Genomic DNA, 25,991 nt, shown 5'->3' with positions numbered 1-25,991 from the left:
GTTTAATGAAAAGTACTTCAGGTCCTTGCTCTCCATCGGGCCCAGCCTCTCCAGAAGGTCCTTTGGGTCCCTGCAAGAAAATAAACCATCAGAAGATGACTTCAGGACACCAGTTTAATAATACAATAATATAATTACTGGATTTACTATATACAGCAAATGAGGGAATAAAACACCATTACAACACAATATACAAGTCTAGTATATGATTGCAAAACAAACACATACAGCTGAATGTTTAAGTTCGTACAGTAGGGAAATCTGAGAACTGAGAATGCCTGGAGTAAATCTGAAGACCGGCCAAAGGCAAGATGAGACCCATAACATAAACCGTGCCTCTAGTGTTGTTGGAACTTCCAACCCTAATAAATATTTGTATCTGATTGTTTGACATTCTTGATGTCCCTGAGGGGTCGGCTGATTTCCAGGAAAATCCAGAACTTGAAGTCTAACCCAAGAAGGGAAGCACAAGGTACGGTGTTTAAAGGTGCGAAGAACACACAGAGAGGAAGCAAAGACGAATCTAATTAACTCCTTCTGTTCAGAGCTTCTTAAGTGTTCATTAAAAAATTCAGACCCAGCTCGTTTAATTCTCACGAAACTTTTGAAAATAAAACAATGATTCATTATAGATTCCAGACAAAGCTTTTCGCACAACTTGTGGTTTGTTTCCTGAAACAACCACATCAAGGTAACAGACAGTGTACTTACTGGTTCACCGTGGGGACCCCTCTCCCCGGTGCTGCCTGGAATACCTGGTTTGCCCTGGAAACACATACAGTGAACAAAGTGTAGCTTCTGTCATTCATTTGTGTAATCACAGAAAACAAGCATGAAAAAGCTTGGCGTTGGCCACAGTCCTCATCTCATCATCAACATCCTCAACATCATTAGCAACAAAACCACAAACGATGATGACTGAGTCTAATATTTCAGTGCCTGCAGACATGACACAGGAACTCTTTGATGTTCTACAAATGGATTGTCTTTCCTGCAACGTCAGGTCTCTTTGTAGTCCAAACATTGTGTTGCCAAGTTTAGACAAGACACCCTAATTTGAAACAGTGTTTAGTCAAACATTGATTGAGGGCGACATTATCATTACATCGTTGTGCCAAGCATTAAAATGAACATGCCAAAGTTTGATGAGAGAACAAAGAATTCAGTAGCATTAACCAATCTCTTGCTTAACACTACAACCTCACAAACCTCACACACAGCCTCACAACCTCATGACAGTTAACACTCAAATAACTTTTGCTTCTATTCACTAAGTAGATATGACTCAAAGGAAAAAAAAATATCTCAAATGTCTCAAGCTGTGTAAATAAAGTCGAACCAACTAAACAAAAAGGGTTAATAGAGTTAGTAGAGTCACATATTTTGTGAAGAGCCAGGGGGAGCAATTGTTAAATGTTAAATGAGATAACATTCAAGATTGTATAGACACAAGGAGATTTACGGAAACTATGGATAATACAGTGCTTTGTAACAACACCCACAATCACTAACAACTGCACAAACTACAAAATTACACTCAGCACTGAACTTAATGGGCTCTGACATCACAGATAACAGGATGATTTAAGGAAAAAAACAATCACTCAGTGGTTTGTAATTATAGCAGATAGAAATGGTGAGGCATGATAGATTTTGAGGGAGATTTTATCAGACACAAGATGGCGCTATGAGTCCAGCGATGAATAAAGGAACTTCTGCCCCCCTCTACTGTATCTACTGGAGAGTAGGACACAGTGTGTTTGTCAAAGCAGTGAGGTTGATGATAGTGTGCAAGTCCTCAGCAGCTTGATTCAACATCAAGCAGCGTGTCCTTAGAAGGACAGGTCACAACTAGTCCCAAGTATGTGTTGCTGTGTCCAGATGTCTATATGTGAGAGTGAGAGCACAGGCCTGCACGTGTCTATATGTGTATTTGTGTGTCTGTTTCAGAGTAATTACAAACAACCCTGAAATGTCAAATGTTAAGCCAACACATGATTAGAGAAAGTGGAAAGCAGCTCATTTATCAGTGGAAAATAACGCAAGCCAAACAGCTCATTGAGCGTCATGAGTCCAACACCGATTAAGCATGCAGGTGAGAGGGCTTTTCTGCGACTGGGGATCATCCTTTGTAAGTCCTGCCATAAATGGATGAAACAAACTTCCATATATGAAACATCCTGTGGATATAATGGTCATCACTTGACTATTAGGCAGCCCACACGGATCTGCTTTTGAATCTGTTTTTGATCCGTTTTTGTTTGCATGTTTCTACCATCTGTGGAACATCAGTTATTTCATCCTTTCGCAGTTCAAACGCTTATAAAAACTACCATCCATCATTTTTGGGACGGTAAAAAAACTATAAAAAACAAGAGTCTGTTGTCAAAATGGTGCTTCAAAGCTGCCAAACGTCTGTCTGTTGTGTGGCACTAAAACAAGACACTATAGTCAGCGTGTGTCGTCAGCTGCTGAAAAGAAAAAAACTTCCCCTCTGCAGTTGTTAAAGTCTCTTCCAATGTGGAGCCTGACCAATACATCAGCTGGCTGATACCATAAATATGGATATGGATATCAACACACATGTCAGCAGATAACTAACATGATATTGCAGTGCATAAATGCATTCCAGTGCATAAAAACGATATGTTTCTGGACATTTAGAAACAGTTTTGCCATGATATAATTTGTCCACCAGAGAGCACTGGGTTTATTTCTTGCAATACAATGTCCTGCTCCTTACATACTGTATATTGGTCGCAATTCTTTCAATAAAAAGGTATGAAAACAGCTGATCAGTGCGCAAAGCATATAAGTGTGCTTAGGTGTAGGAACATGGAAGTGGATAGCAACAAAATCGGTGGACATATTGTAAATATAGCGTAAACTAATTTTTTAAAGGTGGGCCTTTGTTTAGGATGTTAAACTATGTTTTGTGTTAGTCCCCATCTGCAGCAATACATTAATTTGTTTGGAGCACTTCTGCTTCTCCAAACTGGGAACTTGCAGACCATCATCTACTGCAGGTATAACTTTGACTGTAGGTAAGTACCTCACACATCCCCACTTCAAAAAATCCAAACTATCCCTATAAATTCTTGAAGAAAGTTTATGGATTGGTAAAGAACTGCAACAAACTTGAGCTTCTGAGCTTTGATTACTCACAATGAAAAAACCTTACCCTCTTCCATTTTATAATGCCTTATCATATTTCTGTGGGTATTTTGGTGGAGGTAATATAAAAGCAGTGTAGCATATTACGGTAACGCTTTATAATAAGGTCCTTAATAACAATTATTTAACAAGTAAAAAGGCATTGTTCTCGCTTTCGATCCGGTAGTTGCAAAAAGCATAGTTAACTTATAGTTAACTTATAATAGATGAGCAATAAAGTATATTTTAACATCAATAAGCAAACAAAATAAGATTAATAAAGGCATGGCAAAGACATAATGGGTGGGTCATGGGTGTTTGTAATGCCATTATCAGCACTTATATAAGCTTATAAACACACAATAATGTTAATAAGCATCTTGTAAGGACTTACAAGGGCCATATTACTTGTTAATTAATGGTTATTACAAGGATCTTAATATAAAGCGTTACTCATATTACTCTGCACCGACAGTAATATAGTAAACTTATTCCTTTCAAAAGAGTGTAACTGGCCTAACACTGGTCATACGCTCTGTACCCACCATTCACTACTCAGCGGTCAAAAAGAAACTGTTTTTACATTTATACATTACAAGTGTTTTAAATACTAAATATTTTGGCAAAAATGCATTCGTCTTCAAGAATTCAAGGTAATACGCCCACACACACACAACATATGACTGAGGGGAAATACATGCACGTGTTTTGATTATGAGCCTGGAAACACAGCTCAGCTTCTTCTTTTAACTGTGGCAACTTCCTCTTGGGTGACTTTATAGGTGCGCACTCTTTAAGTCATAATTATATATCTAACAGGTGAAAGGAGGATGTGGAAATGTTTTACAAGTCTGCGTTTTCTGCTGTAGCCATAATGATGCTTCTCACAAGGTGAAGAGGATAATTAAAGCTCTGAAAAAGACATTCAGCAGTCAGCATTCAGGTAAATATTACTTACATTCTTCCCAGGAGGGCCTCTCTCTCCGGGACTGCCTGCCTTGCCCTTCAAGAGAGAAATCATTATTTGAATGATTAATGTGTTGTTTCGGTGAACCCAACTGATTCAATTTATTTTGAGTAAAACATTGGCAACATATTAATCTTCCATGTATTATGACTTGATGATTATGTGTGTGCTAGTTTTTACGATTATATGCGACTCCACACATTTCCCTGCACTTTAATTGTCTATAAATGTAATGGCTCTGACATTAACTTGTTTTATGGAAATTAATGAGTGCAGATCCATGACAGTTTTACTGATTTTGATCAGTTGGTAAATTTAAACCACTGTCACATTACATATCATTTAAAGTACAATGATAAAAATGGTAAGATTCCCTTATTGGATTAGGTTTTTGTTTGCTTTCTTGGGATAAGTGAGCAATATTGTCTCCGAGAGGCAAAAATGATGGCCAAATCGATCCTTTCATAATCCATTGTAAAATATAAACATTAATGCAACAATGACACATCAGAGCCCCGATGAAAAAATATTAGTATCACTTCTACATCAGTGATGATGGATGTAAATTACAAATATCCTTTTCCATCAACTGCATCAAACCTAAATCAATAGCAACTAAGGAGGCATCACATACAAACACACAAGCACATGTATACTTGTACATTTTTAGAAAATTGGAGATTACGTTAAAAATCTCTTTTTAAGTCATTTTTTTTACAAGGCATCTTAGGTGAATCTGACACTGAACAGCATATCACTCTGCTATTTCAGTTACATACAAAGTATATGGTCATCCTGCTAGTCCTCAGCAGACTTACAGTAGTTCAGGTTTCCTGTCTACATGCTGGCAGAGATGCATACTGTAATAACTGCACTTGGGTATAACCTGATACAGAGACGAAAAGACAAAGGCCCACTCTGCAAATAAAAACTGATTAAAGGCTCACAAAGCTTTTACAGAGGCCCAAGGGTTATACTAGATGTGGTAATGTCTTTTCCATGAGGTGAATGTGCATCTTCAAAAGGGATGTGCACGTTAGCCTAGATGCTTCAGGATGATGCCTTTTTATGATAATGATTCTTGGCTTTGGATGAACAAGAGTAAATATAAATTTACCTTGTCATTTCTTAAAAGCCCGAAGCCTTCATCCAGACATGTGTTACACATAAAACATTAACAGCATCATAACCATTCAGCAGGTACCTTTTAATAATATGGGTATAAACTTTGTAGTATGTTATTTACTCTCATTTGCTCTTCCCGTCTTTCTCTTCCACATGCTCGTATCAGACAGAAGAAAATCATAAAGGCATTACTTACTATGAATCCTGGCTCTCCTTTTCGTCCAATATCACCCCTTTCACCCTGCAAAGAAAAAGTATGACACATTTTGGAAGGTCATTAGCAAATGAAATGAACAAATATGATAAATAATTCTAAAAAATCTGCATTTTTAGGTTGAGCAGATATTTCCATCTTTATTGTATCGTTGTATTGTATCCTTTGGATCCCCATTAGTCTTCATAGAGATGAAGACTATTCTTCCTGGGGTCCACATTAAATCAAACAATTATTACACAATTACAGCATTTGCACAGATAATAACATGAAGTCATTCATCCTAACATGATTATAATGTATATTAACATGATTATAATATATATTAAGTAGTACAAGACATGATTATACTCTCCAATACTGTGGCTAATATACAGGAGAATGGATATATATTCTGCAAAAACATTATATTTTTTTAACTTCACACACACACACATGCTGATGTTTCCTACAGGGTGGTACACATGTTTACCTTGGTGCCCTCAGGGCCTGGTTCTCCCAGCGGGCCATCTGGACCCCGGGGCCCCTATGCGATAGGAACATGAGGCACCTTTGAACATCACTCAACAAACAATGAGCAGCACAAGAAAACATTTAAAGCATCAAAGCATCATGCGCATGTTTACATATATACAGAGAATGCTGAAATAGCACCAACAACAAAGTAATTAGTCTGTTTTCTTTATCTTCTTGGGGGGTTTTCCGCCCTGATGCATACCACTCCCACAAACATTCCAGGGGTTTCCAAGCATTGAAGCACCACCACACAGGTAGGCTGACAGATACAAATCTGTAAATATAACACAAGGCCCTCCCCTTCTCTCCTGTCCACTCTTTCAAGATTTTTCCGCTTTCAGTCTATCTCTTGTTTCCATCTCGTCTCCCCTCTTTTATATCTCTACCTTTGATGGCTCCCTATCAGTTCCTATTTTGTTTGAGTCTCTTGTTTTCAGTCAAACTCCCCAATCCCTCTCAGGTCACTCTGCTCCCTTTAAGCTTCTGGGCGGACAAACCCAGCTTTATCTCTCTCTGTCTTTGTTCTTTCCTATAGTTCATCTCTCTCCCCAAGCTTGGTCTAAAATAACTGAGGCATTTTGCTAAGTGACCAGAGCTACTGTTACTTGTTGTCTGTCCCTTTTAATGTTTCACTGATTGTTTTAATGAGTTGTGTGATACAATAGGTTGTGATAAATTTAACAATGTGTGCATACAGACATAAAATGCATTATTACACAACTGTCTATGGGAACAACTTCGGTGCATTTCACTGTGAGCGATCATTAAAATGGGGAAGAGGAATCAAGAGACTGATTAGATAAAAGCAAAAAAAAAAACATTATTCAGGGGAGGCACTGACTTTTTTCCCACAACGACAAAAATCTTTAGAATGAGTGCAAGTGTGAGCCAACTAGGGCAGGTGCATATCAGGTAATTCAGCTCCAGGATATGGCTTGTTCTTTTTATAGCTCAGAGGATAAAATTATGAGGATGAATGATAGGTTGCGCAGCGGTTTCCTTTTGCTTCCTTAATGCTGCATTCTGCGGTTAATCTCTTAATTAACATAACACAGTGTTGAGAAATAATCGGTAAATAAAAACAATAGCTGGCGGGGGGACATGTGACTTTGGTTCGAATAATTAGCTTTCGCAATTTTCACTCATCCATGATGGATCAAATGCCTTGACAAAGGAGATGAACTACAGATGAGGAGGAGGGAGGCTTTGAGGCTAACTATATCTTACCTCAGCGAGACAGGAAATGCAACCACACACTGACACGTGTATGGATTACAGTAAACAACACAAGCCATGGCATGTTAAGTACTACCATGTGTTTTGCTTGGCAAAATGTCCAACTGGAGGGAAACAAGTAAGCAGAGGATAAAAGGAAATCAATTATGGATGAGTGGTGAAGTGTGAGAAGTAGCTAGTAGTAGGTATCATTCATTTGGCTTGTGAGCTTTCCTCATCCATTTTCTTTTATGAGCTGAAACTGACTCTCATTTAATTGGAGTTTAGCAAACCAGTTCAGGGAACATTTAAAGCCTATTAAAGCAAAACTTTGACCCATGATGTGCTAGTGCTTGGCGTTGCAAACCTTAGAGCTCTGTACTATCACACGATACGTAAACTTCCAAAATGATTAACCTGTTGTATTTGTCCTGCTGATGTTCACCTGCTATCTATTAATTCTATACCAAACACAATCAGAGAGATTTTAGGCGTCCATGAACATAATCGGATTATTGCAATTTGCAGACCTACCAAGTTGGCATGAGACCCATTTTATTTATGTCCCATCATTTAAGGTGCTCTTGAATAAAAATGATTAAATTTTGCTTCCAAAGACAACACAAACAAGCAGTTAGATAGCTCTATTAACTGTAACCAATTTAAGGTGATCATGTCAAGATGAAATCTTCTTTGTTTGTCCCATCTGGTAGACTGTATGATTGGATGACCCTCAGTTGCTGCTAATGTGAGATCTAGGTTGAAATTGTGGAAGGCTGTAAAGAAGCCCAACCACAATTAAAATCACAAATCTAGCTTTGCGTCGTCACCTGAAGGTGTCATTCTCCTCTCAGCCACACGATGTCTCACCAGTATTACCACACCATATCCACCTTGATAACTGATTTAACCTTCGGTTTGTGGGAATGGAGCTGCGATGTGAAACAGACAACTAAGCACCAGATTAGTGAAGTTTTCAAAGGTTGTTGAGATCAAGTAAGCTCCCATACTGGTACAACTAGCGCCCCAAAGGTAAAGGCAGCTCTTACCCTCCTGCCCTTTGTCCCAGCGGTTCCTGGACTGCCCCTCTGCCCCTGTGGACCCTATGAGAAAAAAAAAGAGTCACACAAGAAGGACCGCAGGGGGGGGGGGAGAGAGAGAGAGAGAGAGAGAGAGAGAGAGAGAGAGAGAGAGAGAGAGAGAGAGAGAGAGAGAGAGAGAGGCAGTCATAGCAATTAAGGAAGGTTTTCATAGTGTTTTATAGTTATACACACTATAAAATACGGTCAGAATATTTACACAAACTAAATAGGGCAAAACCTCTCGATGAGTCTTTCAGCCCACATTAACTCTGGTGCTAATGGATGCAGGAGAACTACTGAACAATCCCCCGGTTAAGACATACTGTTTATACAGGTCTCGACTAAATCATGGAAAACAGAAAAACGGATCAAATCACCCCCTTAAATTTTATGTGTTTACAAAACCAGGAGCATGTTCATCCTACTAACTTTAAGGATCCCAGTTAATCTTGTTATTTAGGCGTTTATAATATCCAGCCAAGACACTGAGTAGAGAAGATGAGAGTCAATGCATCCAAGCTTCTCAGTCCATTAAGCACTAACGTGTTTATGACTCAATCCAAAATGCAGAGAGAGTAAACAAAAAAAAAGAAAACCTCAGAAAATGATTTTTATGATCATGAAAACAGTCACTGTTTGGTATCGAACTTACAGGTGCACCTTGCATGCCGATTTCCCCTGGACTTCCTGGCAACCCTGGATAGCCCTTACACCAAAACAGAAATAACAAACTTTATTGAAAGGAAGACAAGAAACCATGTCACTGTTTAATGACAGCTTTGTACCATCATACACATTGTTTAATCTAAGCTGCATTAGCACTTTAGGATTTTAACAATGACTTGTGTGGAGCAAAGGCACAGCAGTGCAAGATTGTGCAATAAAAAGTAATTACATCTGTAACTGGAAAGGCCTGGGACTGTTCTGTGTGTGTTTCCTATTATGTTGTCTAAGATTAGGCTCCGGACCTGAAAAAAAGACACAGCCTGGTGCTGTGGTTCTCATCACAGCACTTCCCAACACCCATCCTCTTTCTATAATAATCTATTAGAAATAACGATAAACAAAGTCAGTAAAGACAAAAGTGGCTGAGATCTGCCAGGAAACACTAATTCCAGCAAATCACTTTTAAACAGAAACAGAACCTCATGAGATGATCATTGTAATCTGTGGCTATACAGCCCAAAGACAAACTGCCACTCCTCGCTAATGTGGCTTCGTTATAGCACATAATGGTTCACACGAATCACTATAAGTCCTTACGTAAGTCACACAGCTCTCTTTTTCTCTCTTAGTCAAACATACTAGCATTGATTCAATCAACGAACTATTCAGCCAGGCAGCCACCAAATTAGTCATCCTCTCTTCCAGCCAGCCAGTCAGTCAGCCTGCTAGCCAGTCTGCCAGCCAGCTAGGTCAGGACTGGGGCCCAAAGCCACAGACATGGAGTTAATCCAAGGCCCCAGGACAGTGAGGGATGCAGGCCAGCCTCTCTCATGCAGCGGTACAGGAGACAGTGGAGACAATGCTGTACTGAACAGCAGCTTTTCTTCTCTGAGGAATTAACACTGTCAAAGTCATTTTCATGCAAACCAATTTCCACTGTAGTGTGTGGGCTAATGTTGTCAAATGAACCTGTTATTAACTTACAAATACTCAAACATTTATCAAACCCAAACTGAACATATTGTGTCGATTTGGGAAAGACAAAAAACACAAACAGTCACTTTTTTGTGCAACTGTCTCCATAGCAATTTCAAAGAGAAGATATAGATATCGTTTTAGTCTGTCCTGGGCTTGACATGGGGGTGTGTAGGGATCGTTTTCTTCAGCATTAGAGAACTCATTTAGTCCCAAGAATACATATATGTTAAAGGAGCACCATCATGAGTGGTCATTCTGTCACAAATGAGACAAATCTGTGCTGCTGGAGCCCTTCACTATCACAATAGAACTAAAAGTCATCATTGAGAATTTTAAGTTTCACAATGTTACCAAGTGTTTAAAACTACCATTGTACGACTGTTTCACAACAGTAAAAAGAATGGTCATGTATATCATTTTGGGAGTCATTGACAAACGACCTATTATGTAATTTACTATGACAAGTTGGATACACTGAGCACTGTGCAGAGGGTTTAGGACTGCAAAGAGACATCATAGATAGAGAACACCAGAGGGTATTTCAACAGATCCAAATCCAGTGTCTACAATGTCTCGTCACTGGATTTGGTAGTGATATGTAGTAGGTAGGAGTATAGGAGTATATCCCTATCGTCAGCATTACTGTGGGAAAACCAATTTGACACAGCTGAATTGTGCAAAGAATTGTATCAACAAAAGTTACAAGATCGAGGCGTCTGGAACCTTTTAGGCCAAGTGAGTCGGCTTTCATTTCCATGAAATAAACCTTGCAGCTAAGAAACGTCTGCCAAATCTTACAGCCAAAATTGCTTAGTGGTTCAGTTTTATATTCATCATCCTTAGACATTAGTTTACTGCACAGTGAATTCAAGCTCTGGTAGACTGTTGTAGCTTTGCTAATTTCTTGGCAATCTTTTTTCAATATATACACTATGTATCTTGGGTTTACCAACTCTCAGACAAGAAGCAGAGCTCTGCAGTATATCCTGAGTGACTGTACTTACCCTTGGCCCCTTTTCCCCGACTGGACCCGTTGGACCCGCTGGCCCTCGGTCGCCCTGGGGAAAAACAGTCAGACAGAAAGTGAGCTGATCATTAAACTATGACCTGAACCCCAACACAGCTTCACATATACCTTTCCTAATAAAGAACCACGAAACTGGATAACAGCTTCAGGTTAGATTGACAGCTGGTTGAGGGGAGGTTAACGCCAGCAGGAACTTTGAAACCCAGTTGGTGGTACAGTGTGTTAAACGCAAAGGTAACTCCGGGTGAGCAGTAAAGCTGCCTAGGTCTTGACTTTAACCCCTTCAACACTAGTGTCAGTGACACTTTAATCCTCCTTGAACTGTGTAACATTCATGACTGTACAAGTACACTTCCAGTTCTTGTTGCACTTCTTCAAACTGTGAGCAGAATAGTTTTAAGGCTCTGTATTGGAAAGTAAAGTCTAAACCAGAGGATGGTATTGAATTAAATATGTATATAATGTGAAAGGAATTTGTGGGCTGTCAGGGTATGGCTGGTGCTGACAGACTGAACCAGGAGAAGGATTTTGCATAAGAGGGGGTGGAGGACAAGACAGAGTCTGACAAGCAGACGGCTTCCCGTCATTTGAACATGTTCTGACACACAAGGGGCTTCTGGATAGGAAGGAAAGAGGAACAGGTTGAGAGAGGGAACAATGGAGAAAACAGACTTTTTTTTTTGAGGACTGTCAATAATCAACACCAAGGCTGCTGGTAAAAGCATTTGACTTGAGTGGGAAGGCTGCATAGCTGCTTGAAATATTTTATGTCAAGCTGAGAGGCAATTGGAGCCGAACATGGAGAAAGCCTCAGGGCCTCTCCAGATTGCATCATGAGTATTTTTACATGATTTACACCTGTGTGGTGCAATCACATGGAACATATATATATATAAATATATGCATATATATATGTTAGTCTAATGACACCTATCAGAAACAAATGAACTTTCAGGTTTCTGTCATACAGTGACAGGCCAATTTGTCAACGAGGTTATTTCAAGAGAAAGTGAGAACTTGCCATGAAATTGCTTGCTTTAGCAGGGGGCGGAGGGGTAAGAGGCAGTAACGGTGACATGGCTTTGACTATATTGTTATTGATGTGGATGTGAGAGTGTTGAGTATTTATCTAACCATGTGCCTCAAGCCACGACTGCTTAACACAGCCCAAATTACAGGGGTCTGCCACTGACGAGCAAACAGCTGATGCTGACTGACAGACTAATGATAGAGAAACACACTCCTTACCTTTTCACCTGGAACTCCCATCACCCCAGCTATCCCAATCAGGCCTGGTGGACCCTGGAGAGGAGAGGAGAGGAGAGGAGAGGAGAGGAGAGGAGAGGAGAGGAGAGGAGAGGATAAACATGCTACATAAGCAAAGACAAGGAAGACTTCAAGAGAAACCTGCAGGTTGACCACCAAAGTGCATGGCACTTCTTAATTAAATGTAATTTAATTTTAAAGTATGATTTATGCATGAAATATTTCAATCAGTTCTTCTAGTATGAAAAGCAGCTTTACATCTTGACTTTTACTAAAAATACAACTTTCTTGATTAAAAGGAATCCTTCAATATTAGGGTTCTTACAATGTGTAAGGTCAATTTATGCTTCAGTAAAAAGTAAGACAGAGAAACAATACAAGAACAGATGACACCAATTTTGGTCAGTAACCATAGCATACCATTACTGATTAAAAATACGTTTTTACAATCCATATGGAATTGATTATAAATTATTATTCAACAAACAGCTACTAAAACTACAAAGGTTGGAGCGGTGACTTTCTGAAGCTTTTGTAAATCCTGGAACTAACTTTGTTGGCTGGCATGAAGCAAGAAAACATATTTCTTGGGTATAATATCAGTGATTGGGAATTACTAGGGGCATTGCAGTAACACAGCATGGAGTAACTCAATACATATGGCACAATAAAGTCACACGAACTGCTTAGTAAAGGAGTCCTCATGGGGAAAACACCAGCTAATGTAAATATGAAAGTTATCAGAGGGGCTTAACCACTTCCAGATCAGTCGTCTGGGACAGGGCCTGTGGTTTGGACCAGTGCCAACCTCTTCGCTGGATCATCTGGAGCTCCAGACCAAGACTTATGGGTAGACATTCACACAGAATGGGCAACTGTACTTTTTGAAACTCTGTGATTGTGTTCATTTTTTATTTAAAGAGGTTAAACAAAACGTAGCATTAAAATAGGAAATATATGAAGATTGGACAATTAACCAAATAACATGCACTTACCACAAACCAAAGCCACAATAGTGCAAGTTTGCAGCACCACAACATTTGCACTAAGCCACTGGGACAGTGCAAGCTCCCACAACATCTGAACCAAACTGAATTATAGTGTTACTGTAATAATTCATAAAACTGCCCAAAAGCAGACCATGGTCTCACTTCTGGCCAACCACAAAAGCCAGCGTGGTCAGACTGCGGCTCTCTCTGACTGTAAAGGCCGATTTCAATCACTGCACTTCCTCCTTGCAGAATAATACATTCACATAGTTAAAAGGTAATAAAATTGGAAATGAATGCTGTTCTTACTGCTGTCGCATAATCATATAATGTAAATTCTTGTTATCTAGTTCTATTCCATCGTTTTTTATATCCCTCTGTCAACAAGAGGGATAGCAAGAGTGAGAGAGTGGGAGACAAAAGGAACATAACAGACTGACAAAGTGAGTGTTACAAAGTGAAAGACAAGAAACAGACCACTAAGATAAACAAAATAAGATTTTGTTCCATTTGCTACTCCGTACCTCAGCTAGAAAGACTGACAAAGTGTTATCCATGTATCATCACCTACAGAGAATTATCCTGTTGGATGCAAGTCAAACAGTTGAGGGAAGGATTAGTAGTAGAGTGTCTGTGAGGGGATGCAGCCTGCAGGCATGGGAACAGGAGCTCAAAATTGACCTCAAATCCCTTAATTGGGACATGAAGTGGGACAATGTGGTACCCGGTATCATTTAACAGAAGGAAATGGTTTTAAAGGGGTTTCCATGTGACATGGCCTTGACGTGGGAGCTTTTACAGCACTGTTTGAAGGCGATCTGGTTTCTCAGACACAGCCTGGGTTACAAAAGTACTGGTATAACCATTAACCTAACAGTTAGGGAAGAAATACAGCCCAAGTCACTTACTGTGAAGAGTTTTAAAGTTCTCCCTCACATGTCACTCTTTCTCTGCGCACCTAAGTACCCACTGAGTCAGTGACTTAAAAATCAAAGTAGAGATTGACATGTGGACTACATTTCAAAGAACACATATGGTTGCCTTTGGTAATTGAGGACTGTTACATGTTTTATTAGCTGCGGACTGGAGGGTGACTTAAAATGGAACGCTCAACAGTCAATCTAAATTGGTTAAAATACACTAGACTGTAAAAAGCTCCAGTAAAATTTCACTTGTAACTGTTTATGGGGGGCCTCATGGTGATGCAGGGGTACTTGGTGAAGACAGACGGCCAGCGACCTCCTTGCATCGACCCTGGGTTAACCTGCACAAGCCAACAACAGTCCTCCTGAGTTTCTTACTCATCTAATTTATTTGGAAATTGATGTAATGGCATTCATTAGAGCCTCCATATGTTTTAGAAGTTTTTTTCCTCTGCTCAGCCCCATGGCTCTTCCTTGGCTTCAAAGGACCCTCTACTCAGTAAGTGCTTAATCCCTCTCATATGTGCACTGCAGCAACACAGTCCAACATGGCCCGCTTGGTTGCCTCCACTATGCACAGAATGCAAATATTAACATTAAGGGGCCTCTGGGAAGGACAGACATACTTTGGATGTTCGCAGCAGTTGTGTGCTTTAACAAAGGGGAAACATGTCCCGACAATTCTCTAGAGTATTTCCTAGTCGGTATAAAGAAATAAGTGAAGCATGAAACAGAAAGACAGATATATGAAACTGTGATTTTTGCAGTTAATTTGAAACAACTCAACACAGATGTTTGGGACACTTGCAAAGCCACTTGATGGATAAGGACCAAGATCTTTTCGGAACATTTTCTTTCGGTTATTATACCTTCACAACATTCACAAAAAGTATAATTCTTGGGCAACAACAGATGTCAAACACACTTTGGCAGGCTTTGAGCCATAAACAAATGTGCAACTCAAATGAGGTGACTTCAACAGAGGCTCTCTGATTGGTGTTCCTTCTGTTCTACTGGGGTTTTCTGCCAATTTCATGATGAGAAGACTATTTGGTGGAGGGAAAGGATCCAAATTTCTCTCAACATTGAAAGTGGGTCAGGAAAATAGTCATCAGAAGATGCTCCTGTAACTTCCTCCACAGTTGGCTCACTGGAGGATTTAATTCACTTAACTGTGGAACATGTACATTAATCTTGAAGCAAACTATTAACACATTGAAGGGCAGGATCTCAAGCTATACAAAAGCTACAGCACAGACTCCACAATTACACTCTTAAATAGGGACTTAATGAGATGCTACTAATCGACAGCAGGATGGCTGTTAATTAATATCAGACCTGTTTTTTAAAAGCCGATGCAACTTACTTGTGGTCCATTTTTTCCAACATTTCCCATGTCGCCTTTTTCTCCCTGCAAGCAGAAAACATCAAACAGTGTGCTGGTTAGCTTCCTGTAATAAAAGATCTCTGTCACCATTCTGCTCTGCTACTGGCACAGGAATCAGGATATTATATGTGGAAAAAGGAACACACACAGACTGGAACTGTGAATAATTTGGTAATACTTCTCATTGAGGTTTGCCAATATGAACTCTATGATAATGACCCTGGAAGAAATCATTTTCTCTCCTAATTAAGAGCATGTTTACAACACAGTAAGACAAGGCAATAAATGGGGCACAAACATGGAAACAATGGCCTTCAGAGGTAAGCACTGGACAATCATTTAGACCCATAAAGTCTTGAAACACATGATGCCATGATCATGGCACTACATTTGTGGTGGGTACAAAAGCCAATTATAGACAATAAAAAAGGGAGAGGGCCAAGTCTGGATTGAATTGTGGTTTGCTGAAGAAAAAAACTGTCAGTTAAATAATCTAAACTGAGAGCCAAGCCATAGGACTGTCACAGGCAAATTCACAAAAGGATTGTGTGTGACAAATACAGCAAAAAGAAAAACGTGCAATTCTAAAAGCGCCTGCAAAGGGGGAAATCCACCCCTAAATGTGCTGCCAAGCAAATACTGTAGTGTCCCAGTGGTCCTCTATATCCAAGTATTTAATTTAGGTAATAAGTACATTTGGTTGCCCCCTTCTCTTGGCAAAGTTACTGTAATTTCACAAAGATCAGTGCTAATAGGCACACTGACATTTTTGGAAATTTCTTCACAGTTGGTGAGGCATTTGCAAGTCTATAATTACATTTCCAGGCTACAATAGTGTAGTGGTTAACACTTTCACAGCAAGAGGTTAGGGGGTTCCAATCAGTTGGCTCTTCTGTGTGAGTTTATAAGTTCTTCCCGTGTCAGTGTGGGTTCTCTCCCAAAGACATGCAGCTTAGGTTATACTGGTCACTCTAAATTGCCCGTAGGAGTGACTAAGAGTGTGAATGGTTGTCTGTCTCTATGGGTCTGCCCCATGATGTTCTGGGTGAGGGTGTAGCCCACCTCTCACTCAAAGTCAGCTGTAATCGCTTCCCGCCCCTGCAACCCGAGTTCGTAGAGTAGACTCACCTCTAAACCCTCTGGGCCAGGTTCGCCTATGTAGCCTTTCCTTCCAGATCTCCCCTACAAAGACAGATAGACAGACAGACAGACAGTCACACACACACACACACACACACACACACACACACACAAATGTCATGATCAAACGATAGCGGAGCTCATAATGTGTTTATCACATCTCATCCCAGCTGTTTCCTGATAAAACATCTAAGCGAATTGTTTCATTCAAACCACCTGCAGAAGTGAAAAAAACTTTGAGTGCGTGTGTCTCCTTGTGTATTTGTGTTTATGTGTGTGAACTTAGTGTTCTTACAGTGGGGCCAGCGCTGCCAGGTGGGCCGAGTGGTCCTTCATCACCCTGCAGAAACACAGTATAGTTCATCATACACAAATATTTGCAAACACAAACACACACACAAACACAAACTCATAGTCCAACAGACAAGTAAATACAGCTGGCACACCAAACAACATGAACAAATGCACACGCAGCAATGACAATTCCATTTGCATGACTTCTAACTCTCAACATTAAATGTTTCAACTTCTCACTTTCGCCCTTCACTGTACTCCCCCAGCTTCTGAAAACAAATCTATGCCACTGTCTACAGCTACATATCTACATAAATGTAATCCACTTTTGTACTCAAGTACAGCGCTGAGCAAATATTTCCAGCCCTTTGCATTCAGGTATCAAACAGATTTGTGCCTGTACTGTATCTGACAGAGGTGCTGTGATCCCATACCAGGAAAGTGTTTGACAGGAGAGTACATTGGCCAACTACACTTTTGTAAGCGGTTGCCAGGTCAATGCTCTAACACTCAGCACAATAGAAAAGTGTGTGTGTGTGTGTTGTACACCTTCCAAATGCTTCTGTTCCTTTTTTCCAGGGCTGGAAAACTTTCAGATCTGTTTTTATAAGCACCCAGTGATGAATCATGACTTCACCCAATGGAACATGCCCCGAGAGATAATGGCAGAGAAAGAAACTCCCACTAAGATCTAAGCTGTAACTATTTGAGATATGACTAGATGCTAAATGAGAAGTACTGTGTTAGTTCATCTTGCCTCAGACTAATGATCCAATGGAAATTTCTTGATGAGCCATATTTTCCACTTTTCTGTATCAGTGAGAAAAGGACAGAGAAGACATGTGGACTCAAGTTGGGTGTTGAACTGTCTCACCTGTGTTCCTTGTGGCCCCTGTGGGCCTTGAGGCCCTCTAGCACCCTGCAAACCCTGCAACACACACAGCCCAGCATGGATTCACTAAGATGAATTAAATGGATGGATGGAGAGATAGAGTGAGAGAGATGCTCTTGTACCTTCGGCCCAGGTGGACCGTTGGGCCCTGGTATTCCAATGTCCCCAGGAAATCCCTTGCAAAAACAGGAGAAACAAATTATTACTATTTCACCTGTCATGAGTCACATGACTAATTGGTTGAGTTTGATCATCCAACACATTAAATTAACTCATTGCATCTCTGTGTACATTACAGGAGGGGCAGGATTATAGTGAATTTAAAATGGCATGTATAAATCAATTCTTTACATGTTGTTGATTGCAGCTCAATGAATGCTTTCTGCATAAATCTGTATCAGACAGACGTAGGGGTGGGGCCTTTCTTGAGTGGTTTATAGAAAACTGATGTAAAGAAAGTGATGGATTGCTACTGAGCTGATACAGGCTGAATACCTTCAGGCACGCCTGCCATGACACATACGCTCATTTTGTAAAATATGGCCTAGCTGCGGCCTTTGTGACCTATGGCCATGTTGCACTGTTGTCTTTGACATTTTCCATGCTTTCCATATACTTTGAAGCATCAACAATGACTTCAATGACAAAGGGTGAGGTATTCTACACCCGAAGCACAGACCTGTCAAGGGAAATGCCAGAACGAGGACAGTAAGGAACAAAAAATGTATGTTGTTTTAGTGCAATAGATGACTTGATTGATGTCTCCATTGGTGAAAAGTCAAATTCTGTGCAGTTGGTCTGTTTGATCATATTTAATATACAAGGAGATTTTTTTAAAGTAACAATGGCAAGTGAAGGAAAGGTCATAAAATGATTGAAACAAGACATCATCCTGTTCAGTCGTTATGTTAATTGTTTTTACCCAACAACATCACCGGCAAAAGAGGAAAGGTCATGTAATCGCGACTATGTAATATATTGTGTAGTGCTAAAAGAAAGCTTGGAAAGTGTCCCAAATTTCAAAAGTTCATTATCTGGGGAGCATGAGTGTGCTCATCATTAAAATCCATTGTAATCTGCAAGATTGTCATATTTCTTCTATATAAGGAGGATAATGGAGGTGCAAGAGGAAAAGTCAGATGATCACCAAAAACCAATACAAGTCATTCTCTGTGAATCATAAACATCTATAGCATTTCCATGGTCATCTTGCCATTGTTTTCGAGACACCATGTCATTGATCAAAATGATGATCCTGCAAAATCATAATAGGAACAAACACTCTGTCAAGAAAAACTATCAAGATATCTGTCTCTAATTTAGGGCTCCAACCAATTTTCATTAGACATCAATCTGCTGAAAAATGTTCAAATTAATTGTTTGGTCTATTAACTATGAGAAAAAAGGTCAAAGGTGATGCCATCAAATGTCTCTTTGGACAGTAGGTTAAATACTTGCCAGAAGTGTAATGGATGCAAAGCTATTAGCTACTTTGCCGAGCTCAGTGTTGGAGCTCTGGCCGGTTACAAAACAAGCTGGCAGGGTCATGAAACTACAAGGTTTTACCCCACAAAACTATGTATACACTTAAGGTCACCCATTCCACCACAAAATAATGGTCCTCATACATATCAGAAAACAACTTCACTTTTATTGAAGTATAGTTTTATTGAAAAGCCAGTAAAAACAAACAGTAGTAATATTACTACGTGCTGTCATTGTATTTGTCTGTCATTGTGGCTTTTGTGTGGAATGGGTGACCTTTTAGTGTACACATAGTTTTGTGTAGTAAAACCTTTACATTTCGTGACCCTGCCAGCTTGCCAGTACTATTTTTTCCATGATTAGAACCAGCCAGAACTCCGACACTGGAGCTCAGCAAGTCAGCTAATACCTTTACATGCTCTACACTACTGGCAAGTATTTCATACAACTTAATGTCCAAAATCCTGAACTATTCCTTTAACCTGGAACCGTAACAATTATGTAGTAAAAATACATTTTTTTTTTTAACAAAAAAACAATTATCCAAATAATTGCTGATATGCATATCCTACCTCTGGTCCTGGAGGCCCAGGTGATCCTTGTGCCCCCATCTCACCAATTTTACCCTGTTTAATATAAAGAAAACATACCTTAATTATAATGTGTTCCTCATGTCACATTTAGGTTTGTATTCTGTTTACATTTCCTCATAATGAAATTGACCATGTGGATCTGTTGTTATAGCCATTTGGTATGATGCTTATTTACACTGGTGGGTGTAGAACAAACAACAAACTAAGCACTGATCATTCACAACATGATGCTGCATGTGCGCTTGTTATCAGGCATCAAGGCTCAACTCAGGTCACTCGCTCAGTCATTTAACACTTAACCCCTAATGCTAAATGGTCTAATCTCTGTCTCTCTACTTCAACGCTTTTTTGCTTAGTCTATGCCGTTTGAGCATGGTTTGCAGCTGCATTTACAAATCTATGGACAAGAAAGGTTTTTAATTTTTTTTGCTGTTGAATATTTTATTCAAAAGCAAACGAAAGCCATTCACGTAACACTGAATTGATTAAGCTCGGATAAACTTTCCCATTACATGGTAGTAAACCAAGTCTTTTTGTTCTGCTTATATTAACACTGAGTGAATGAGGTTATTCCGATCTTTCAGAAGACTGCGGTAACTTGAACGGCAACAGTTGATGCTATATAGAAACTGGGTGCTCTGGAACCAGACGGCATCTGGACTTGTTTAGAATGCACCCTGAATAGAGAAAGACATTAATTCCACTTCTTTCTACCCTTATTGAAGCTCACTGCCAGTACTAGAAGTGTTGTGTATGTGACCAAGTTGGCTTTGGTTTACAAGCTAACAAAAATAGATTCCAGACCTCATTGTGGTACACTGTGTTTACTTGGCTTTGTCTATAAAAGCTGCACAAAACCTGCATTAAAATGACATGCATGCACACACACCACACACATACACACACAAATATACAAAACACAAAAATGCACGAATAAATATACATTCAGTAATGTCTACACATGCATCCTTGGCTGCACAACACACTCACACGGACATACCGGTGGTCCTGGTTTCCCTCTTGGCCCAGTGGGACCAGGCCCTCCAGCAACACCCTGAAAAGAAAGAGACATAACACTCTGAACTGGACCTACAAAACCTTTTTGTGTATTTGTGTGTTTGGTGTCATCCATTGCCATATGAGTGCATGCCGAGATGTATGTGTGCATGCGTGTGTATGTACAAACCATTATTCACATTGGACAAGCATAGGCCTAATGTGGTGACCTCATATGATTAATGCATGAATAAACGTGCATTTATTCAAACACAATGTATTTCTGTTTTGTGGAAATGGTTTGTTTCATCTTTTGCTCATTTAGCAAAAACTAATGTTTCTCTATGCTCAGAAGGTATGCATATGTGCTTCATTTCAAATCTTGCTTTTGTGATTGAAGAAGTGATGGAAGACGTACCTTATCGCCCTGGTACCCCATCTCTCCTGGTTCGCCCATTTGTCCCACTTCACCCTGAATTTCACAGTATCATACAGAGATATAACACAACACTACTCTACCACAGTGATCACAATACGACCTTAGATAAGAGATATTCACCTGTACATACTGTATGACTAAACAGTACTAACTAACTAACAGTATGCAGCAACTCTCACAAACAAGGTAGGTTGCTACTAAAATTCAGCTTGAATATCATAAAACGATATGGCAACACAGTGGACAACCAACACACATTGTGGAGCACTATCAGTATAAAAGGGATCTTATGAGTGAGATTGTATGAGGTACTTCTTCAGTGTATTATCGATAATAGATGGCAGTCGGCACACCCCCGGTTTGAAGAAGCAGCAAAACGGATTTTAGCCACCTACAAAAATCAATCAGTGTATGCTTGATTTAGAATATGTTTACTGCTTTGCCTCATGAACAGACAGCCTTTTCAATCAGGGAACTGGTGCAGTTATCTGTGGTCTGCTCAAAGCCACCTGACTCCTTTCACAAAAACAGTCATTTTACCTTGCAGGACACAGGAGTCTCTGGTCTACCACTGCCTCGATCTAACAAATCGTTTTGATAATAATAAAACACACAAAAACAACCAATCAAGTCAGCAGTAGACCAGCTACTCATGTGTTCTGTGAGGTAAAAATTGCTGGTTTTGTGAATGGTGGTTTTGAAGAGAGCATAGATATCGGCTTGAATTCCTCCCGCAAAAACCTAAACAAGGCTATCTAAAGGCAAGGTAAAGTGTTGAAAATATCATAGTATAGCTTAAGCTTCAGCTGATTTTATTTAGATGGGCCTCTTTTTGTTGCTAAAAATAAGTTTTGCTGCTGCCCCCGTTCCACAGCAGTACGTTGCTTAGCCTCCTTGCCAATTCACCCGCCATTAATGTACGTAATACACTAACTATGAATAAGTACCTCCTACAACAAGTATGAACTATCCCTTTAACAAAGAACGACAAACATGCCCTGTCTAAAATCATGATATTGAATATTGAGTTCGTATTAGTGGTTGCGTTAACCAAATGTTAACAGGATCACTTGTAATATGTAGAATTATGTGAGCTGGGCTACTGACACATTATACACAGATACACTGCAATAATATAAATATTTAGATCACCTTATCACCTTTCAATCCAGGCAGGCCGAGTCGTCCTGCTGGGCCCTGCCACAGGGAGAGGAAAGAAGGGAGGGATATTGTTTGTAAGAAACGAGTGACTTCAATGACAGATTTCGTTGTGAAGCAGGGTTTTGCAAATGAAGTGAAGCCAGGAGGAGATGGCTGATGGATGAAAAAGCTGATATTGCGGCAAACGTTTTAAAACTTATTTTTCTTTGTCCTTATATAATTTGACATGCCAGAAAGTATATATGGTAGTTATATATTTATGATGTGAAAATACAGTTCAGATTCCAACGGTTTAATTTGATGCACTTTTGATAGTATCTTCCTAAAATTTAGAGCATTTGCAGTCGCCAATGTCTAACTTACCTGAGGTCCCACCAGACCAGGCAGTCCTCTCAATCCCTCAGGCCCTGGGTCCCCCTGTGGAAAGAAGGTACACATTGGGATTTATGTATCACAAACATACAGACACAAACTTCTGATACCATGGTTGTTGCCTGACCCTGAATTACATTTTTCACGCAATATGTTCATCAGACATCTTGAGCGGGACGTTATTTCAACATGATTTTTGTCACAACCTTACAACACAACTAAGCTGTGTTGACAGTGTATGTAGTTGTTTTGTATGGGTCTGGGATTGGCCCTGCTCACCACCGCCAGCCCACAACATCCACTCTAATTGACAGAGGCGAGGTGAGAATGGCCAGAATGTGTGGCTGGACCGAGAAAAAAAACCCTTTACAAGCAGGAAGGTGGTTGGCTGGCCACTAATGGGCTGGTTTTTATTGTGACTTTAAAAACCATGTCAGTTACGATTATGGTGTGGTGACACTGTGAGTGTATGTGTGTGTGTGTGTGTGTGTGTGTCTGTGTCTGTAATGAATGCACATACACATATGTACCATTAAAACAGACACATGCAAACACATTAAACTAAATACAGCCTCTGTACCTGTGTATAAACATATATACGCAGGCTCAATGGAGAAGGGAGTTAAGGTGAAGAGATGTCAGAATTTGTTCTAAGACAGTGAGGAGAGGATAGTATCTACTATGTCTACATAATACAAAGACTACTAGGAATGTTTAATTTGTTATCTCTATAGTTTCATTGTTGTAGACCCAATGTGATTTTTACATTCTCCAGTTGTAAAGATGAGTCGCTTATACACCGAGTATAAATGTTTGTAACATTTTAAACTTTAATTTCATATTTTGCTAAGCCTCAATAACAGTGGCTAGTCTTGAGTTTTCCTCGCTGAGCCAGCAGTAGACTACAAATCCACCCAAAAAGTCTTGGAGGAAAATAGAGAATTTAATAATACATGGACAGATTTGTTTGTTTTCACTGCCAACGCTGCTGTCTTAATGGTATGCGTAATCTGTGGTGAGAAATTAGATACAATAAAAACAGTAATATAACATTTATGTAATATGACATTTCCAGAGCAAGTACATTTTGTTTGTTGTAAAGTATCTGGCTGAGGATGAGAGAAAGAAAGCAATTCTGGAACTGCAAGAGAAAGCAGAGCAGAGCAGCGAAGGAGATGATAAGTTGTGGAAAGCTGTTCACATCTTCAGCATCTATTCTCAGACAAAAACAAAACTAAGCAAGTTCAGAAAGTTAAAGATATGGCACTCACTGCAAAGACAGTCAGAAATCCAATCTGTAATGTCAATAGGCTAATCTGACTTTGTAGGATGTGTTACCTCCAATATAATGTTTTGCGGCTCCAGAAAGTTTTTTTACTCGCAGATAATGGCTCTTTTGATAGTAAAAATTGCCAAACCCTGCTCTATCCAAACAATCAATCTGTCAGTCTGGTCAGTATGCAAAAAAAGTATAAGTAAGAGGCAAGTGAGAGCACATGGATTAATCATATGTCATCAAGGACATGTGGCTTAAACTAGGAGTCCATCTGGACCCTGTAATGCTGGTGTTTGATGCTGGGGCTCCACTGTGGTACTGCAGCAGGACAGACACAAATCACATGCGCTCTATCAAACGTGGCTTTCAACAGATAACACATGAAAAATGACATAATGAAATGAGGAGATAAGCCGAGAAAACTCCATAAGTCCAGCTGAAGTGATCTGGTACATCAACATCCCACACTGCTGTCAAGATGTAGCTGGACTGCCAGGTGGTTAGAGATCATCCAAACCACTATCTCCCAGACACACTGAAGACAAGTGATTAAAGATTTGATGAAAAACAGATTTTAGCATCCTGTATCTCTTGTTTCAACTACTTTAGCCTATGAAACACTAAATGCTGTTTTGATGTTATGCACTAAAAATAATACAAAAATGATCAAAAACTGGTTAAAGAAAAGATGTAAAGCAGCAACAGACACACATGCCCGTGTACACACTCAAACACACACACATAAAAAAGCCTATCAATTTTTCCACTACACTTGTTTTTCATTCTGGCTGTGAAAGAGTGTCTGTCTGCATCACATTTTGTTGAGTCACACACTGGCAAAGACATCAATTGCATACCAGAACGAACACTTGCTGCTATGTTTCTGCTCTCCTTTCTGATTACTTAACTAAAGTTCTAACTTTTAAATGAGCGAGCACAACTGGAGCCACAAGGGCGTGATCGACACTGGGAAAATGAGTTTTAGATGTCAAATCAAAGTTCTTTGTGAGAGCTATCCTGTTTCAAAATCACTCAGCTGGAAAGTTGACTAAATATGAATTACATCAAAGACGGGATTAAGGAGGTGTAAGTATTTTGGCTCTCTTGTATGATTACTCAAAAGTACTTACAGGAAATAATTTGTTCATATGAAGACAAGTACGCACTACATCAGCTTTAATTATTAATAATTCATTTCTTCTAATTAACTCTTTTGTTTTTGGGAGGTGTTCGGTCATTTTTGTTGATTAAATAAAATAGTAGTTTGTTAGTAGAACTAGGAGTTGCAGTTTTTAACAAAAATAATAACATTTTGAAGCATTTTGGAGTTTTTCAATATTGAGTTACAGTATAATATATATATATATATATATATATATATATTTATTTATTTAATACATATTAATAAAAACTTTATCAATGGCACATTTAAAAAATACTGTTGAAAAAGTGATACACAGAAAAGCAATAACAGAAAGTTAAACAGTGCGGTGCAACAGAATTAGGGTAAAATTAAGAAGACAAAGACACAAAAACAGTGGAAAGAAGACAAATGAAACACTTAAGACATCAGGGGGGGAAAAAACACAAAAAAAGTAAATAAAAGAGTATAGAGGCAATATATTTTGTTTTTGTTAATTTAGAGCGTGTGTGTGTGTGTGTGTGTGTGTGTGTGTGTGTGCGCGCGCACATGGTTGGTGTGTTGGGTCTGAGACGTGGAGGGAACTCTCTCTCTCTAGTTAATCTGGAGTGACAATGATTTGCTTTTGTAAATGTTACTACCAAGTTTAACAGCGACATGCAGTGCCATGACCCATTACATAAGCTGGGTCATA

At 39.5% G+C, this 25,991-nt stretch overlaps 1 protein-coding gene across 1 annotated transcript in view; it reads right to left on the bottom strand.

Moving 5' to 3' along the window:
* The window catches only part of LOC131978288 (collagen alpha-1(XXIV) chain), a 93,785-nt gene that overhangs the window by 25,060 nt on the left and 42,734 nt on the right, over nucleotides 1–25,991 (bottom strand). Inside the window, exons 15-33 of the mRNA XM_059341891.1 lie at nucleotides 22,872–22,925; nucleotides 22,500–22,544; nucleotides 21,327–21,380; nucleotides 20,913–20,966; nucleotides 19,892–19,945; nucleotides 17,957–18,010; nucleotides 17,817–17,870; nucleotides 16,944–16,988; nucleotides 16,637–16,690; nucleotides 15,488–15,532; nucleotides 12,192–12,245; nucleotides 10,921–10,974; nucleotides 8,925–8,978; nucleotides 8,240–8,293; nucleotides 5,932–5,985; nucleotides 5,442–5,486; nucleotides 4,112–4,156; nucleotides 712–765; nucleotides 17–70 (exon numbers count right to left, since the gene is read on the bottom strand). Of these exons, the coding sequence (XP_059197874.1) occupies nucleotides 17–70; nucleotides 712–765; nucleotides 4,112–4,156; nucleotides 5,442–5,486; nucleotides 5,932–5,985; nucleotides 8,240–8,293; nucleotides 8,925–8,978; nucleotides 10,921–10,974; nucleotides 12,192–12,245; nucleotides 15,488–15,532; nucleotides 16,637–16,690; nucleotides 16,944–16,988; nucleotides 17,817–17,870; nucleotides 17,957–18,010; nucleotides 19,892–19,945; nucleotides 20,913–20,966; nucleotides 21,327–21,380; nucleotides 22,500–22,544; nucleotides 22,872–22,925 (981 nt within the window). The remainder of the gene's footprint in view (nucleotides 1–16; nucleotides 71–711; nucleotides 766–4,111; nucleotides 4,157–5,441; nucleotides 5,487–5,931; nucleotides 5,986–8,239; nucleotides 8,294–8,924; nucleotides 8,979–10,920; nucleotides 10,975–12,191; nucleotides 12,246–15,487; nucleotides 15,533–16,636; nucleotides 16,691–16,943; nucleotides 16,989–17,816; nucleotides 17,871–17,956; nucleotides 18,011–19,891; nucleotides 19,946–20,912; nucleotides 20,967–21,326; nucleotides 21,381–22,499; nucleotides 22,545–22,871; nucleotides 22,926–25,991) is intronic.

Source organism: Centropristis striata, chromosome 9 (genome assembly GCF_030273125.1).
Source record: "Centropristis striata isolate RG_2023a ecotype Rhode Island chromosome 9, C.striata_1.0, whole genome shotgun sequence".
NCBI classification, from domain to species: domain Eukaryota; kingdom Metazoa; phylum Chordata; class Actinopteri; order Perciformes; family Serranidae; genus Centropristis; species Centropristis striata.
Note: the sequence above shows the minus strand (reverse complement) of the source record. Positions and strands in the feature narration are given on the sequence as shown.